The sequence below is a fragment of the Mobula hypostoma genome, chromosome 4 (genome assembly GCF_963921235.1).
Source record: "Mobula hypostoma chromosome 4, sMobHyp1.1, whole genome shotgun sequence".
In the NCBI taxonomy this organism is placed as follows: Eukaryota; Metazoa; Chordata; class Chondrichthyes; order Myliobatiformes; family Myliobatidae; genus Mobula; species Mobula hypostoma.
Genome location: NC_086100.1, coordinates 114068929 through 114087312, shown reverse-complemented (window position 1 = coordinate 114087312; position 18384 = coordinate 114068929). Strand labels below are relative to the sequence as shown.

General features: G+C 41.4%; 1 protein-coding gene across 7 annotated transcripts in view; it reads right to left on the bottom strand.

Annotated features, from left to right (window-relative positions):
* The window catches only part of gria2b (glutamate receptor, ionotropic, AMPA 2b), a 142032-nt gene that overhangs the window by 25966 nt on the left and 97682 nt on the right, over positions 1–18384 (bottom strand). For all 7 annotated transcript variants that reach the window (XM_063046396.1, XM_063046397.1, XM_063046399.1 and 4 more), the window contains 5 exons: positions 14983–15150; positions 13141–13245; positions 12654–12764; positions 8176–8382; positions 6502–6872 (listed from right to left, as the gene is read on the bottom strand). In XM_063046396.1, the coding sequence (XP_062902466.1) occupies positions 6502–6872; positions 8176–8382; positions 12654–12764; positions 13141–13245; positions 14983–15150 (962 nt within the window). The remainder of the gene's footprint in view (positions 1–6501; positions 6873–8175; positions 8383–12653; positions 12765–13140; positions 13246–14982; positions 15151–18384) is intronic.

Sequence of the window (18384 nt, the reverse complement as noted above, 5' to 3'; positions counted from 1 at the left end):
ATAAAGACTGAAATATTGATTTCAATCCATTTGACTGAATATGAGTGGGCAATAGGATTTAAATTGTATGGTTTAATCAGGCTGAATTTCTGATCTTGGTGGCACCAGGGTGAAGGTGAGGTGCTGTCTGGAGCCCATTCAGCTCCCTATTAGGAGAAAATATGCAAGAAGTAAAAGTGTCATGGTCCAGTCCGTGAAGTCTGTGTTCTGGTTCATGGTCTGGTTGGTTGGACTCCGGACTCCAGGTCTTCCGGCTGTCCCTTGTTTCAGTTGGGCTTAATCATAGGCACCTGATGCTTGTCTTGGGGCTGGGAATATAAGTGGCCCTGGGTTTAAGTGTGGTGGCTGGTTCATCTTGTCAGTATCCCGTCCTCGCCTCCATGGGGTAAATCAGGCTGTCTTTGCCATTACCCTGCGGTTGGATCTGTCCCTTCCTGTCCTTGCCTCCGTTGGGTAAGTCAGGCCGCCTTTGCCGTTACCCTGAGGCTGGACTGTTCTCTTCCCTTCCCCTTCCTTCTGAAGCCTTGCCCTGAAACCTACGTCTAGTGCCTTGCCCTGCAACCTGTGCCAAGGCTCTGTGTTCCCGTGCTCTAGAGCAAAGCTCTGTGTTCCTGTCCTCCCCAACACCAAGGTTCCGAGCTTCCTGTCGTCCCAAGTCCAAGGGTCGGCTGTTCCTGAGTACCAAGCCTAGGTTTCGTGTTCTCGGCCTGTCCACGTGCTTCGTTCTGTGCTGGAGTTCCCTCGTTCTGCCCAGGAGTCTCTTGTTCCCAAGACCACATCATGTCTTCGCCTAGTTCCGGAGTCCGAGCCCGAGTCAAGACCCAGGTTCTGGGTCCTTGTTCAGTCTCTGGCTCGGAGTCCAAGCCCAGGCTCCTAGTTCCCAGTTCCTTGTCCTGGTCCTGCTTGCCTAGCCAATGTCCTAGCTCAACTCTGTGTTCTTGTACCTGTTCTCTAGTCATGTCCTGTTCCAAGTACTTCAGTGTCTTCATCTTGCATTTGGGTCCACTCGCCACCAGCGCCCTCTTATGACAAAAAGATTTTATTTGCTATGAGCTCATGCTTCCAAAGAGCAGAGTTTGAAGTCCCTACTGCAGTTTAACCAAGCCAAAAAACCCTGTTCAAAGCCCGGACTATGAAAATAGAAAACACTAAGAAAATACTGTCTGTACTGGGGTTGAACAGAACTAAGCAGCTATTTTTTCAGTCAGATTATGAGCTCATGAGCAATGGTACCTACGGTGGTTATTTACCTGGCGCCAACTCGTATGGTTAAGTGTGATTAATAGCATGTTAAAGAAGATTAAAGCTTTAACTCAGAATTATTCCTCAACTCTTCTGCTTATTAAAAATAACAGAAGTTCTGCACCTCCCCCGCCCCCACCCCACCCCGTGCCTCAATTCTCTGCTCTGGCCTTTTACTTCTTCTCACCTGCCTTTCACTGCTCCCCCATCCCGCGAGTCGCCGTCTCCTGTCATCTACTCTCCTCTTCTATCAAATTCCTTCTTCTCTAGCCCTTTACCTTTCCCGCCCACTTTGCTTCAACATCACCTTCCAGCTAGCCTCCTTCCCCTCACCCCACCTTTTTATTCTGGCATCTACCCCACTTCCTTCACAGTCCTGAAGAAGGGTCTTGGCCTGAAATGTTGACATTCTATTCATTTTTAGTAGATGCTGCCTGACCTGCTGAGTTTCCCCAGCATTTTGTGTGTGTGTGTATTAACAAAATTATTTCTGGTTAGATAGCAGCAACACACACAAAACACTGGAGAAACTCAGCAGGCTAGGCAGCATCTATGGAATAGAATACAGTCGACGTTTCGGGACGAGACCCTTCATCAGGACGGGAGAAAAAAAGGTGAGGAGTCAGGATAAGAAGGTGGGGGGAGGGGAGGAAGAAACACAAAATGACAGAAAACTGAGAGGGGAGGGGTGAAGTAAAGAGCTGGGAAGTTGATTGGAGAAAGAGATACAGGGCTGGAGAAGGGGGAGACTGATAGAAGTGGACAGAAGGCTATGGAATACAGAAAATGGGGAGGAACACAGAGGAAGGTGATAGGCAGTTAGGGAGATAAGGTGAAAGAGGGAAGTGGGAACGGGGAATAGTGAAGGGGGGCATTACTGGAAGTGTGAGAAGTCAATGTCCAGGTTGGAGACTACACAGATGGAATACCAGGTGTGGCACCTCCAACCTGAGTGTGGCCTCATTGTGACGGAAAATGAGGCCATGGACTTACATGTTGGGAGGGGAATGGAAAGTGGAATTAAAATGGATAACCACTGGGAGATCCCACTTTTTTTTGTGGATGAAGTGTAGGTGTTTGGCAAAGCCGTCTCCCAATCTATGTCGGGTCTCATCAATATAAGAGGCCACTCCAAGGAGCACCGGATACAGTAAGTGACCCCAACAGAGTCACAGGTGAAGTGTCACCTCAACTGGAAGGACTGTTTGGGGCCCTGAATGGTAGTGAGGGAGGAGGTGTAGGGGCAGGTGTAGCACTTGTTCCACTTGCAAGGATAAGTGCCAGGAGGGAGATCAGTGGGGAGGGACGAATGGACAAGGGAGTCACGTAGGGAGTGATCCCTGGAGAAAGCAGAAAGTGGAGGAGAGGGGGAGATATGCTTGGTGATGGGATCCCGTTGGAGATGGCGAAGTTACAGAGACCTATGTGCTGGACATGGAAGCTGGATGGGTGGTAGAGGTGTACAAGAGGAACCCTATCCCTGGTGGGGTGGCAGGAGGATATGGTGAGGGCAGGTGTGCACGAAATGGAAGAGATGCAGTTGAGGGCAACGTTGATGGTGGATGGTCCCCTTCTTTGAAGGAGGACATAGTATTATTTTCTTAACATCTATCATTTCTTAGCCTGATAGTGTCAAACACAATGCACATTTGTAGATGCAGAATTGTTCCAAGTAAATAACATTTAATTGACCTACATGTGACTGGGCTACCTCTCTAGATACTCTAAGAGCAAAAATATGGCTTAATGACATTTCTGAATCTTATTTCTATTCTTCTACAAACAAAGTCATGGCAATATAAATATAAATATTTTATAAGTAAGGCATGCACTTCACAATTATTAAACATTTGTTTCTACTCTCAGATCTTAAAGTATTATGAATCCAGCACGTGGCTAATAACAATCATTAAAATAAATCTCTGTAAACCTTTACTTATTTAATAACTAATAGAAATGCTGCCATGGAAGATGATCAGTATGTAGCTTTCAGACCTATTTAACATCAATAAAGCCATAGGTACATATATTTAAATAGATATACAATGGCATGCAGAAGTTTGGGCACCCCGGTCAAAATTTCTGTTACTGTGAATAGCTAAGTGAGTAAAAGATGAACTGATTTCCAAAAGGCATAAAGTTAGAGATAACATATTTCTTTAATATTTTAAGCAAGAAAACTTTTTTATTTCCATCTTTTACAGTTTCAAAATAACAAAAAAGGATAAGGGCTCGAAGCAAAAGTTTGGGCACCCTGCATGGCAGTACTTAGTAACATCCCCTTTGGCAAGTATCACAGCTTGTAAACGCTCTCTGTAGACAGCTAAGAGTCCTTCAATTCTTGTTTGGGGGACTTTTGCCCATTCTTCCTTGCAAAAGGCTTCTAGTTCTGTGAGATTCTTGGGCCGTCTTGCATGCACTGCTCTTTTGAGGTCTATCCACAGATTTTCAATGATGTTTAGGTCGGGGGACTGTGAGGGCCATGGCAAAACCTTCAGCTTGCGCCTCTTGAGGTAGTCCATTGTGGATTTTGAGGTGTGTTAAGGATCATTATCCTGTTGTGGAAGCTATCCTCTTTTCATGTTTGGCTTTTTTACAGACGGTGTGATGTTTGCTTCCAGAATTTGCTGGTATTTAATTGATACCCCAATAGTGGATGCATTAGTGATAATTTTTCAAAACTCGTTAGATTCTGGACTAGTTCCTGAGGATTGGAGGGTGGCTAATGTAACCCCACTTTTTAAAAAAGGAGGGAGAGAGAAACCGGGGAATTATAGACTGGTTAGCCTAACGTCGGTGGTGGGGAAACTGCTGGAGTCAGTTATCAAGGATGTGATAACAGCACATTTGGAAAGCGGTGAAATGATCGGACAAAGTCAGCATGGATTTGTGAAAGGAAAATCATGTCTGACGAATCTCATAGAATTTTTTGAGGATGTAACTAGTAGAGTGGATAGGGGAGAACCAGTGGATGTGGTATATTTGGATTTTCAAAAGGCTTTTGACAAGCTCCCACACAGGAGATTAGTGTGCAAACTTAAAGCACACGGTATTGGGGGTAAGGTATTGGTGTGGGTGGAGAATTGGTTAGCAGACAGGAAGCAAAGAGTGGGAATAAACGGGACCTTTTCAGAATGGCAGGCGGTGACGAGTGGGGTACCGCAAGGCTCAGTGCTGGGACCCCAGTTGTTTACAATATATATTAATGACTTGGATGAGGGAATTAAATGCAGCATCTCCAAGTTTGCGGATGACACGAAGCTGGGTGGCAGTGTTAGCAGTGAGGAGGATGCTAAGAGGATGCAGGGTGACTTGGATAGGTTGGGTGAGTGGGCAAACTCATGGCAGATGCAATTTAATGTGGATAAATGTGAAGTTATCCACTTTGGTGGCAAAAATAGGAAAACAGATTATTATCTGAATGGTGGCCGATTAGGAAAAGGGGAGGTGCAACGAGACCTGGGTGTCATTATACACCAGTCATTGAAAGTGGGCATGCAGGTACAGCAGGCGGTGAAAAAGGCGAATGGTATGCTGGCATTTATAGCGAGAGGATTCGAGTACAGGAGCAGGGAGGTACTACTGCAGTTGTACAAGGCCTTGGTGAGACCACACCTGGAGTATTGTGTGCAGTTTTGGTCCCCTAATCTGAGGAAAGACATTTTTGCCATAGCGGGAGTACAAAGAAGGTTCACCAGATTGATTCCTGGGATGGCAGGTCTTTCATATGAAGAAAGACTGGATGAACTGGGCTTGAACTCGTTGGAATTTAGAAGATTGAGGGGGCATCTGGTTGAAACGTATAAGATCCTAAAGGGATTGGACAGGCTAGATGCGGGAAGATTGTTCCCGATGTTGGGGAGGTCCAGAATGAGGGGTCACAGTTTGAGGATAAAGGGGAAGCCTTTTAGGACCGAGATTAGGAAAAACTTCTTCACACAGAGAGTGGTGAATCTGTGGAATTCTCTGCCACAGCAAACTGTTGAGGCCAGTTCATTGGCTATGTTTAAGAGGGAGTTAGATATGGCCCTTGTGGCTACAGGGGTCAGGGGGTATGGAGGGAAGGCTGGGTTCTGAGTTGGATGATCAGCCATGATCATAATAAATGGCGGTGCAGGCTCGAAGGGCCGAATGGCCTACTCCTGCACCTATTTTCTATGTTTCTATGTTTTCTATGTAATTCATTCTTCCCACTACCAGTGAAATGTTCCCCGTGCCACTGGCTGCAACACAAGCCCAGAGCATGATCGATCCACCCCTGTGCTTAACAGTTGGAGAGGGGTTCTTTTCATGAAATTCTGCACCCTTTTGTCTCCAAACATACCTTTGCTCATTGTGGCCAAAAAGTTCTATTCTAACTTCATCAGTCCACAGGACTTGTTTCCAGAATGCATCAGGTTTGTTTAGATGTTCCTTTGAACCTTTTGAATAGAACTTTTTGAATATTTCTTGCTTAAAATATTAAAGGAATGTGTCATCTTTAACTTTATGCCTTTTGGAAATCAGTTCAACTTTTACTCACTTAGCTATTCACAGTAACAGAAATTTTGACCAGGGGTGCCCGAACATTTGCATGCCAGTGTACATTGAAAACTAAAGATGCTTCTATCTTCGCTCACCCCTTCAGAAGGTTCAAGCTAGCATGTTTAATTCTGGAAGATCTCAGTGTTTCAAAGAAGACCTCTTCAAGTGAACAGATTAATTTCTCATTTCTCAATGAAGAAGGTGTAGAACTAGGAACCTTCCAACGTAAACTTTTTATAAAGATATTAACACCTTCTTTACCCAACCATAAATAGACCAGTGTGGATAAAAACATACATTGGATGATGAGATGGCTGATGAATTAACTAGGCCAAAGATCCTTACCTTTATGATCATTCCTTGTACTTGCCTTTGTTATGTAAACATGAACCGTAGAGAGAGAAATGGGAATATGCAGCAAAAACACGGTATCCCTCCAAGATGACGATAATGACTATAACCTTATGCATTTTATGGTCTCAGCAGCAGGTGTACATATAAGATCACAATGGAAATACACGAATGACATAACAGTGCACCATTCATGTACTTCTTTGATTTGAAAAATATTGTTTTTTTTACATATAGTTTTCCCTCTTCAGGATCAAAAAGCTCATCTTTTGGCAAGATTTTTTCTTTTATTTTGTCAAATGTGAATATATATATATACACACACACTGTGGCATTAGATAGGGACCAAAAAATGCACAAAGCTAAAATGCTTGAGTGACCAACCTTGGCGAAATATCGCATCCTTGCTGCATAAAGGCACCCAGAGAAAACCAGAGACTATTAAATATCCCAAATTCATTAGTTTGGTCGTTACTTTGTGTTTCCCGTCCATCTTCGTATTCTTCAGTGTGCCACTCATATGGACTAAATCTGCTGACCAAGAATAAAACTACGCTGACCCCGATGTAAGCGAAGACAATGCACATCCAGATTTCATAAGCTAGTGGATCGAGAAAGGAGAATACTCCTGGCTTCGACTTCTGGGGTTTCTTTATCATGATGGATATCCCAAGGCTCATGAAGGGCTTTGAAAAGTCGATCACCTCTTCTCTTACCAACGTGATTGTCAGGGGAGCTACTGCAATGTCTGCTTTCTGAAACAACAAAGCACAGAAATCATTTTATACTTTGTTAGTAAGTTAGTTTGTACCACCGACAAAATCATTTCTGTGAACAAAAATTTATTGGTAGTTTTCACTCTTCTAACATTTTAAAAAAGTTAATTCAGTGTAATTATCCAATTCAGATTAGGACAATAAGACCATAAGATAAAGGAGCAGAATTAGGCTATTCAGCCCATCAAGTCTGCTCTGCCATTTCATCATGGCTGACCCGTATTTCCTCTCAGTCCCAATTTCGTGCCTTCTCCCCAGATCCCTTCATGCCCTGATTAATCAAGAATCTATCAGTCTCTACCTTAAATATACCCAATGACTTGGTCTTCACAGCTGCCTTTGGAAACAAATTCCACAGATTCACAACTCTCTGGCTAAAGATATTCCTCCTCATCTCCATTCTAAAAGGATGCCCTCTATTCTGAGGCTGTGTCCTCTGGTCTTAGACTCCCCCACCATAGGAAACATCCTCTCCGCATCCACTCCATTGAGACTTTTCAATGTTATTCTGAATTAAGATTTTCCACTTAATTGTTAGGCTATTTTTTCCATTAGTCAACCTGCTACAATTTACCTGTTACCAATTTTGGTATTACTGTATTTCATTGTAGATATTAATCTGAAGGTTACTAATCCAAAGTTGCTGTAGAAAAGACATTTATTTTGATGAATGTAAAGTGCAATAAAGTCAGGAAGTGCTTGTGTTATTCTAACTCAAGGAATAAAAAAAACCAGTTCTCCATTGCACCCAACTTTATAATCAACATGTACTTCATAACCAAAATATGCAAATTATTGTTCTTAATGATGTGAAATCTTTTGCATATTAAAGATATAATGTTTATTTAGTCATTATACTGTGCAAAAAGGCTGCTTGATCCAACATCACGGAGGTAAATGTTGTTCAACAAATGTTGATTAATTGCAAATTCACTGCAATTTTTGTCATTCCCATGTTTGGATTTGTACTACCAAACCTGCAATGGAAAAATAATTTACATCCATCTTTCAATAAATGCATCTCATTACTTTAGGAAATATAATTAGCAATCATTATCATATGATGATCTCGATTCGTTCATTTCTGTAAATAACAGAACAGAGCATCTTACTTTATATTCTGTATGTTCAGATAGACTGAAAACAGTTATATTTCCACAGGTTCTGATAATGGCTAAATCTTCATTAAAATCCTATTTTCTTGATAATCATGTCTTATCTATTAAGCACAGAGTAATTATTGAATGAAATGTATTAAATGCACTATATTTTGTTTTCTTACCCCATATACCAATTCTCCAACCATTCCATTCCAAACTTTTGTCTCTGCATCCCTAGCACCATATTTCCCATCAGGGACGATGGAGAGTTTGTACTTAAAGCCACAATGTTTAGCTATTTCTGCAGCCAGATCCACACAGTAACCTTCATACTGGTCATTTCCTTCAAACTGTTCATAATTTTTCTTCAGCATCACATAGGGTGATTCCTATGAAAGAGAGATTGTGGCATAGAACATTTTTTTCAAAAAAAGGTCACTGCAAGATCATAGAACAGTTGAATGAGATGACAGCAGTCTCTTAAAATACCAGACAGAAAGCACAAATGGCTTGATTCCTCCTCCTGATCCGGCAATGGATTGCAGTAAGTCCATTTGATGCCATTTTCTTATGTCACGGTTAAAGGTCAAAGTTCAAAGTAAATTTATTATCAAAGTACATATATATCACTATATACAACCCTGAAATTCATTTTCTTATGGGCAGTCACAGTGAATATAAAGAAACATAATAGAATTGATGAAAGACCGCACACAACAAAACTAATAAACAACCAATGTGCAAAAGACAGCAAACCATGCAAATACAAAAAGAAAAAACAAAAATAATAAATATCAAGAGCATGAGTTGTAGAGTCCTTGAAAGTGAGTCCATAGGTTGTGGAATCAGTTCTGTGTTGGGGTGAGTGAAGTTCAAGAGCCTGATGGTTGAGGAGTAATAACTGTTCCTGAATCTGGGAGTGAGCGTCTTGAGGCCCCTGTACCTTTTTCCTAGCGAGAAGAGAGCATAGCCTGGGTGGCGGGGGTCCTTGATGATGGATGCTGCTTCGCTGGGACAGCACTCCATGTAGATGTGCTGAATGGTGGGGAGGGCTTTACCCATGATGGAATGGGCTGTATCCGCTTCTTTTTAGGGGCTATTCCATTCAAGGGCATTGGCATTTCCATACTGGGCCATAGTGCAACCAGTCAATTCACTCTCTGAGTCTGCTTTAAATTATTTACTCCTTGTATGCCCACTGCCACATTCCCCTCCGTTGTACCAAAACCCCTAACCCTTGCCAAAGTCTTCCTATTGATCACATGGTTACCACTCCTCTATTCACTTGGTACTTTGAGCTAAAGGGGCTGTTATTACATTAAGTTTTACACACGCTGGATCTATCACCGAGGATGGGAATTTTCTTCGACCCTCCTCCTCCCATTATCAGTTTAACTACCACGACCAACGTGACTTGATGTTGCTGAACTGCAGATCATCTGGTCCATTAGCAGTAGGATTGATAGATTGATAGAGCACGGGGTGGGTTCCTCTGACCCTTCGAGCCTCATTGCCCTAGGAACATGCAACCCTGATTTTACAACCGAATCACGGGACAATGTATAATGACCTATGCAGTACATCTTTGGACTGTGGGAGGAACCTGGAGCACCCGGGGAAAACCCATGCATTCCACGGGGAGGATGTACAGAGACTCCACACAGAACAGTGCTGGAAATGAACTCATAACTCCAGAACGCCCTGAGTTGAAATTGTGGTGTGCTAACCGCCACACTACGGTGGTTAATTGGGATCAATTAACTCCATCCATTCTGTCCTGTTATTTGTGCATGGTTGTGCCCACAGCTCTCTGTTGCAGTTTCAGTAGGTCTGGGTGTTCCCAGTATGACATTCTACCCTTCCTCATTGAATGAGGAGTGATCCTTTGGATTGATTGTTGTGGAAAAGGGGAAATGTGTCAGATTAAGGTGGTTCTGTTCCTGGGCCAACAGTGCCATAGATATGCCATGTTTCAAGCAGTCAGAACTATTTTTAAATTACCCACGTAGCACAAAATTAGTGCCACAGAGTGCAATGAAATATGTTCTTAGTGCAGACATGGAACTTTGTATTCACCATACTGTCTCATGCTCACTCCTATCAAAACTGACATGGACAGATACATCTGCATCAGATAGACTGGTGAGGAGAAGGTCAAGTAAGTTTAATAGTAAATTCTAGTTCACATAGGTGGATGCAGAGTCACAATGACGCTAAATTGAGACCCTGTTATGTTCATCTATGAAAACAGCTTAATTTCTATCTTTTATGTCTCTCCTTTCCCCTTTCAGGGTGGATGGGATTCTGTTGAAGAGCCTGACCTGGATTTACACTCAGGCTTTGGTTCTTTGCGGTGCGGGGACACATTCCCAGGGATCACGGCCAGCCCCTTTTTGTTACCCCAGGGATGAGGCCAAGAAGACAAGCACGTCTTCAAGGCTCCACGGTTTTGCGGCCCTGTGGATGGCCTGATTCTAAGCCAGTGCCTCCGACTGAAACATCGCTGGAGAGAACAGAACATCGGGAACAGTGGATTGGCTGTCAGAGGCTGTGTTCTCAACAAGTTGTGCTTTCTTTCTCTCTCTCTCAACGGTGGGTGAGAGATTGTTGCCGATTCTCGAGTCAAGGAACTCGGAAAAAAAGTGGCGCAACAGACCTTTAACACCGTAAGTCAGTGAGTTGTTTTGTTATGTGTCCCCTCTCGCTGTGAAAGGAAGTACCTCTTCTTCCCTTTATTAGGCAGAGAGAGAAACAGCATGTGGCATATTGAATTGTCGGGTGAACGATTAATTTTTGTTGTACTGCAGATCACGGTCTCTCGTGGTGGGTGGAACACCTGATGTTGTTTTGTGGAGGTGGGGGAGGGGGGGGGAGTCATTGCTCTGCTGCTACTTGGAGGTGTATAAGATGATGAGAGGCATTGATCATGTGGATAGTCAGAGGCTTTTTCCCAGGGCTGAAATGGCTGCCACAAGAGAGCACAGGTTTAAGGTGCTTGGGAGTAGGTACAGAGGAGATGTCAGGAGTAAGTTTTTTACTCAGAGATTGGTGAGTGTGTGGAATGGGCTGCCAGCAACAGTGGTGGAGGCGGATACGATAGGGTCTTTTAAGAGGCTTTTGGATAGGTACATGGAGCTTAGAAAAATAGAGGGTTATGGGTAACCCTAGTAATTTCTAAGGTAGGGAAGTGTTTGGCACAACTTTGTGGGCCGAAGGGCTTGTATTGTGCTGTAGGTTTTCTATGTTTCTGTGTTTCTTTGTGCGTGGGAGGGGCAAATAGGGGGGCATTGGGGTTCTAATGTTCTAACTGTTACTTTTTCTTTGGGAATCGCTACTGTTTCAGTGGATGTCTGCGAAGAACAAGAATTTCAGGACACATATTATATACATTTTTTGATATTAAATGGAACTATCGAACTATCACCTACTGCGGATCAAGGCCATCTTGGTAAGCAGTTATGGAACAGTACCACAAATGTGTGACCTGATTTTTCTACTCACAGTCCTACTTGCAAACATTGTTCAAAATGGAGTCATACAAGTGGAAAGGGTTGGTAATAATAAGAAGCAAGTTTCTAATGTTATCAACCCTTTATGGAGCCTGGAGTCAATGATGACACAGTTGGTCAGCTCTTCCAATGTGTATGTTAAGAGGTTGCCACTTCTGGTGGGAGAGGACTGATTCCAGAGTGCAATGGAAGACTCTGGGATATCAATCAATAAGTGACCCAAAGAGCTTCAGCATTTGAGGCTGCTACTTTACTAGTACATGGACCGCTCTCCCAAATTTACCAAACTGCAAGATGCCTATTAGCATGAATTTCCAAGGTTGGCCTCAATGGAAGCAACTGCACAAAATCTGAATCCTGTTTACTTTATTAAAAGCAGATTGGTACAAATGAGTAGATTGATCGGCCTTGTTCTGGGTCTGGATTGTAGTGATTTCCTGATTGGTTGGAGCAATATAATTGCAGTGATGGTGATTGAAATTTTGTAACTTAAATGGTGTAGCTAATTGAATTAATTTTACTAGTCATTATGATGAGATTTGAACTTAAGAATTTCGATGGTCAATCCAGGTTAAAAACCTTGCAGTTGAATGACCATGCTAGGATTGCCCTGTGGCTTTTGACACAAAGCTGGTGATCAGTATGTTAGTTGTTATTTCAAATCAGGTACCTTTTATTAAGACCTATATGAGAAAAGTATCATCAACAATATGAGCTTATTGTTGGCAAACTGGAAGAATTTAATGTATGTTAACATAAATTATGATTGGCTAAATATGAAACAGAATCTGAGATGGCAATAGTCTGATGCTGATAAACACCTGGGGTTTCTCTTTTAAGAGAAGTCTTCCATAAAAGTTTCGTAAGCCCCAAAATCTAAAGAAATTGACATCACTTAGAGAGGAAACAATATTTCCAACATTTCAAAGGCTTGACATAAGCTGTGATTAAAACAATCATGTCAAAAAGAAAACCTTTTCTAATGAGACAAATAATGCAATTTCAAATTGTTTCCAATTATCAAAACTACCAAGTAAATAGACAGATTTATTAAGATTGCTAAAACATTCTAATTTCACTGACATCTGCATGCAAAGATTTATCTTTTAATTACCACGGGTAATTCTTTGGTAATGTGCTCAACAACATACCATAATACTTGTTACTATAACAGTTTTATTCTCCATTCCTGCGGTTTCATTCCCAGCAAGAAAATCTGTTGCTGTAACAACCATCTTGTCCACTTCATTCCAGTATCCAATCTGTCAGTTTCACAATAAGATTATTAGAAGCATTCAACACCATTCATAAATATGTACATTTTTGTACCACAGACCTGCTGACCATGGCTAACATCGTCTCTGTGACACAAACTAAGCAGTTCCATGTCATAAGGAGATAAATAGAGTATGCTTCATAACATCTGCCAATGGTAGGATGCCAAAAGTCCCATCAAGAAACTACATACCAAGTAAGTACGTACCTCTTGAAATACATAACAAACTAGAACCTGGTATCAATGATCCATATCAGTTTCAAGGAGCAAACAAGTTAAAAATATTAAATTTAATGATATTCAAAAAATCAATATGAAACAAATTGCAATATAAAGACATAAAGATTGACTTAATCTAGTACCTTCCGAGGGCCACTATTTTTGAGTTCCATTATATTTACTGTGTAATTGACTCTTCTTCCAAATTGATCAAACTGGATATTTCCTGTCAAACCATCAATGCGAACCTACATTTAGAAATGATTGTGACAAAAGAATATCCTTTTAGCTTTTTTAAAGTATCATTTATAAGCTGTGCATATCACAATTTAGCAACTGAATGGACTGTTAAAATGGCACTCTGTAAGATTCAGTTATCAAGACAGAGTGAGACTATTTCCCAAGCTGAGTATCTCTGCCGATCTTCCCCAATTTTTTTCTTGAAGATTGGTTTCTTTTAGGATATTAGTGTTAAAATAATGAGAATAGTCAGCATTCAGACCCTTTGTCTATTTTCAGTTACTTAAAGCACGTTATAAAGAATATCTCAGTCAAAGACAAAAATATTTTTTGTAGGAAAAAGCTGTGTAGTCTGCAAGCAAGTAATTTTGGACCACAGTTTCTTTTATATATACCACAGCATGGAAAACTGACCTATTCATTATACGTTTGGATTGTCAGAAACCTTGCAATGATGTGGTCATAAACACAAAGCCTGCAGTAGTGGTATTTATTATACTCACGATTATGCTGTGCAAGGAGCAAACATATCCAGATAATTCAATTCACAAAACATAGAATATAGAAAAGTGAGCACAGAATGTCCCCATCAGCCCATGAAGTTGTGCCGACCAATATAAACCTACTCCACAATCAATTTTACCCTTCCCTCTTACATAATCCACAACTTTCTTACATCCCTGTGCCTGAGTCTTTTAAATGTCCCTGTTGTATCAGTCTCTACCACCATCCCCAGCAGTGGCTTCCAGTCATCCACCACTCTCTGTATAAGACACCTACCTTTGACATCTCTCCTGAACTATCCTTCACTCAACTTAATCAAATGTCTTCCTGTATTGGGCATTGCCGTCCTACGATAAAATTGCTGGTGCCAACTCTCTCATAATCTTATATGCCTCTCTCATCTTCCTTTGCTCTAAGGAGAAAAGCCCGAGCTCACTCAGCCTTTCTCCTTAAACCAGAATCCTGGTAAATCTCTGCAGCAGCCTCTCTGAAGCTTCCAGCTTTCATTTTTTAAACAAGTGAATTGGCATCTTAGAATAACTTAATTCTTCATTATTGTTGTACCTCTCCACGACTTGTGATGCATATTGGGGCAACCATACCGTTTCTTTAGCATATGTCTTTTTTTTTTAACAAGGCCGGGTTGCTAGCTCAACGCTCAACCCAGTGTGGATGGGAAGCGTGCAAAGAACTGGCCAGATTCGAACCTGGGACGATTTGCCTCAAAGTCCGGCACCAATGCCAATACACAATCCGTTGGCAATCAGTTAGTATTAATCTTTCATCATTTCACAAACACTTTTTTAAATACTTTCAGTCAGTAAGTAAGTGCAATCTATCATAAATTAAGTATGCAAATGATAGCATTGTGAAAGTACTTTTACCACATGGACTGCGCATATTCAAGGTCCTAATTCAGTACCACATTCTCAAGGACAAATAGGGAGAAGCAATAAAAGCTGGCCTACTCAATAGTTAATATATCAAGAATGAAATGAAATATATTATATAACAGTGTTTCCTATAGTTGTCCAGTATATTAGTTCATAGTAGCTGGCAATACCTAATAATAATAATAATAATAATAATAATAATAACTAATTCCTGTTTGGTACTTTGTTTTTTTAATTAAAATGCAATCGTTAACAAGTTCTTGAAGATAATGCTCCATCTTCATCACACATTTGTCCTTTAATATTTTAATAAATATGTTTAATGCTTATAAGCAAAGAAATACCTACCAGCTTTAAGGCCCTTTCTATTTCAATGCCCTGACCCCAGGGAACAGCAGGGTTGGCAAGACAATCGCCAGTGCTACCTCGCCTAGAGATGTCAATTCTCTGTTTGCGTAGATAGCGAAATGCTTCAGTCATCACTTGAACAGCGTCATAGGTCAGAGCAGAAGTATACTGAAAAGGAATGAATGAACAAAGAAATGAAGCACGTGTGATTATACAGTCTTCATAATGACTGTGTGATTTACTGTGAAATGACGTCTGCAATACTGACACTGTTGTCTCATTGGCAATTGTGACTGCCATTTTTTGCACAATGTCCAACAAATAATATAACTAGAATAAATTAAATGGTTGGTTACGTTAATTGTGTGTTAAGTGTGGTTTAGTACACAAAACAATTGAGAAATAAATCATAATCTAAGATAATATCTTTATAATCTCCACCTGGACAACAACAATACCTACATCAGGCTGCTGCTTATTGATTACAGCTCAATTTTAAAACTATCAGAACTAACCAACCTCAGTACCAATCAACAATGTTCAAAAACTGGGCCTCTGTACCTCCCTCTGCAACTGGATCCTGACTTACTCATTGGGAGGCCAGAGTCAGTGCGGATCAGAAATACCATCTCCTCCACGCTGACAGTCAACATGGCCGCACCTCAAAGATGCATGGTTAAATCTTTCTACATCCACAATTGTGTTTCTAGGCACAGCTCAAACACCATCTATACTGTAAATTTGCCAGTGTTGTTGGGAGAGTCTCAGATGGTGATGGGGATGTGTGCAGTAGTGAGACAGATTGGCTATGTGAGTGGTGTTGCAACAACACCTCATACTGAACATCAGTAAGACCAAGGAACTGATTGTGGACTTCAGTAAAGGAAAGTTGAAGGAACAGACACCAGTCCTCATTGAGAGATCAGCAGTGGAAGTTCCTGGGTGTAAATATCTCTGAAGATCTATTCTCAGACCAACCTATTGATGCAATTACAAAGAAGGCGTGTCAATGATTATATTTCTTTAGAAGTTTGAGGAGATTTGGTATGTCACCAAAGACTCCAACAAATTTTTACAGATATACCATTCTAACAGGCTACATCATGATCTGGTGGGGAGGGGCTACTACCCAGGACTGTAAAAAGCTGCAGAGGGTTGCAAACCCATCCAGTTCCATTATGGGCACTAGCCTCCCCAGCATCAAGGACATTTTCGAAGGATGATGACTCAAAACTCCCATCACTGAGGACATTCTCTCTTACTATCATCAGAAAAGAGGTCAAGGAGCCTGAATACATACACTCAATACTTTAGGAACAGCTTTTTCCCCTCCGCAATCAGATTCCTGAACGGACATTGACCCATCTCATGAAAACCACCCCTCTTTTGCAATACTTATTTAATTTATTTTTAATACCTATTTCTTATTGTAATTTATAATGTTTTTATGTATTGCTCTATACTGCTGCACTATTGAAAAAAATTCAAGGCAGAGATCAATGATATCAAACCTGATTCCTACATCCTTACAAGGTGATGAATTTCCAGGTCAAGAAACAAACAGGCAACTGTGGGCTTTTGCACTGTACAAGCTCAAGCAATGGAACAGCCCATGGCCAACCTGCACAGGCATCAGACACATTTCAAAATGGTTGAAGATCCTTTAGTATTTCAGTTAACACCAAAGACAGGCATTACAGACTTAATCGTTCAGATTGAAGTCCCTTTGTTACAACTGAGAAAGAGAGAAAATAAGCTAGTTTCTCTTTTACAACTGCTGCTTGACCTATTGAGGGCATCCAAAATTTTATATTCTTAGTTAAGGAGTTCTTAATTTGTGATCCTAGTCTCATTAAAATTACTGTCTTAGTACCATACTGTAGAAATGGAACAAGCTGTGGGACAAAAATGAAAGTCAAATCTCCTTCCTGTTTCTTCTTTTGAACCCAGTTTTCCTCTACTGTAAAGTGTGCTAACCACTATGCTACCATGCTGCCTTTTAGAAGCAGAAGGAACGGAAAGGAGATTTAGACAATAGACAATAGGTGCAGGAGTAGGCTATTCGGCCTTTCGAGCCAGCACCGCCATTCACTGTGATCATAGCTTTGTGATGATTTGTCTTTCATTTTTGTCCCACAGCTGTTCCATTTCTACAGTATTAGATTAGATTATGAGGACACGCAGTCCTCTTTTATAGTCATTTAGTAATGCATGCATTAAGAAATGATACAATGTTCCTCCACAAACCAAGACTAAAAAAACTGACAAAAACCACATAATTATAACATATAGTTACAACAGTACAAAGCAATACTGTAATTTGATAAAGAACAGACCATAGGCACGGTAAAAAAAAAGTCTCAAAGCCTCTTGGAAGTCCCATCATCTCACGCAGACGGTAGAAGGAAGAGAAACTCTCTTCCTGCCATGAACCTCCAGCGCCGCAGACTTGCCGCTGCAACACCCTGGAAGCTTCCGACCACAGCCAACTCTTAAGTCCGTCCAAGAACTTCGAGCCCCCCGGCCAGCCCTCCGACACCGAGCACCGAGCACCATCTCTGCCAAGCGCTTCGACCCCAGCCCCGGCAACAGGCAATAGGCAAAGCTGAGGATTTGGGGCCTTCCCCTCCGGAGATTCTCAATCGCACAATAGCAACGGCAGCGAAACAGGCATTTCAGAAGTTTTTCCAGATGTTCCTCCGTGCTTCTCACGTCTGTCTCCATCAAATCAGGATTGTGCACAGTACCTGCTTCACAAATACGATATCATTTCGGAGCAGCCGCGTGCGTTGTGTCGCGCTGCCATCTCCTCCTCCCCAGTATGGTATTAAGACAGTAATTTTAATGAGACTAGGATCACAAATTAAGAACTCCTTAACTAAGAACAGAAAATTTTGGATGCACTCAATAGGGCAATATGGGTTCAATTTCCGCCACTGCCTGTAAGGAGTTCCTACGTTCTCCCACTGACTGCATGGCTTTCCTCCGGGTGCTCTGGTTTCCTCCCACGGTCCAAAAATGTATATGTTGGTCATTATAAACTGTCCAGAGGTTAAATTTGTATTAAATCAGGGCATTGCTGGGCAGCATGGTTTGAAAGGCCCGATGAACCTATTCCGTGCTGTATCTCAATAAATAAAAGAGTCACATGTGATTAATGTATAAGAAAATCAAAATTTACTCTCAATCACTGCAGCTACTTAAAAAAAGTAAAGACTGTTACCAAACAATTCTCAAACCTTCGAACAGAAAAGCATCATGTTTACCCTGCATATATTCACACCATATCAAGGTCCTAGTTCATAATTTAACATGTATTGGCATTGGCTTACATTTTATTAATAGCCCCTTGTTTGAATGTAGCCCCATTGTCAACATTGTGCTGTGCTACATCACATCATG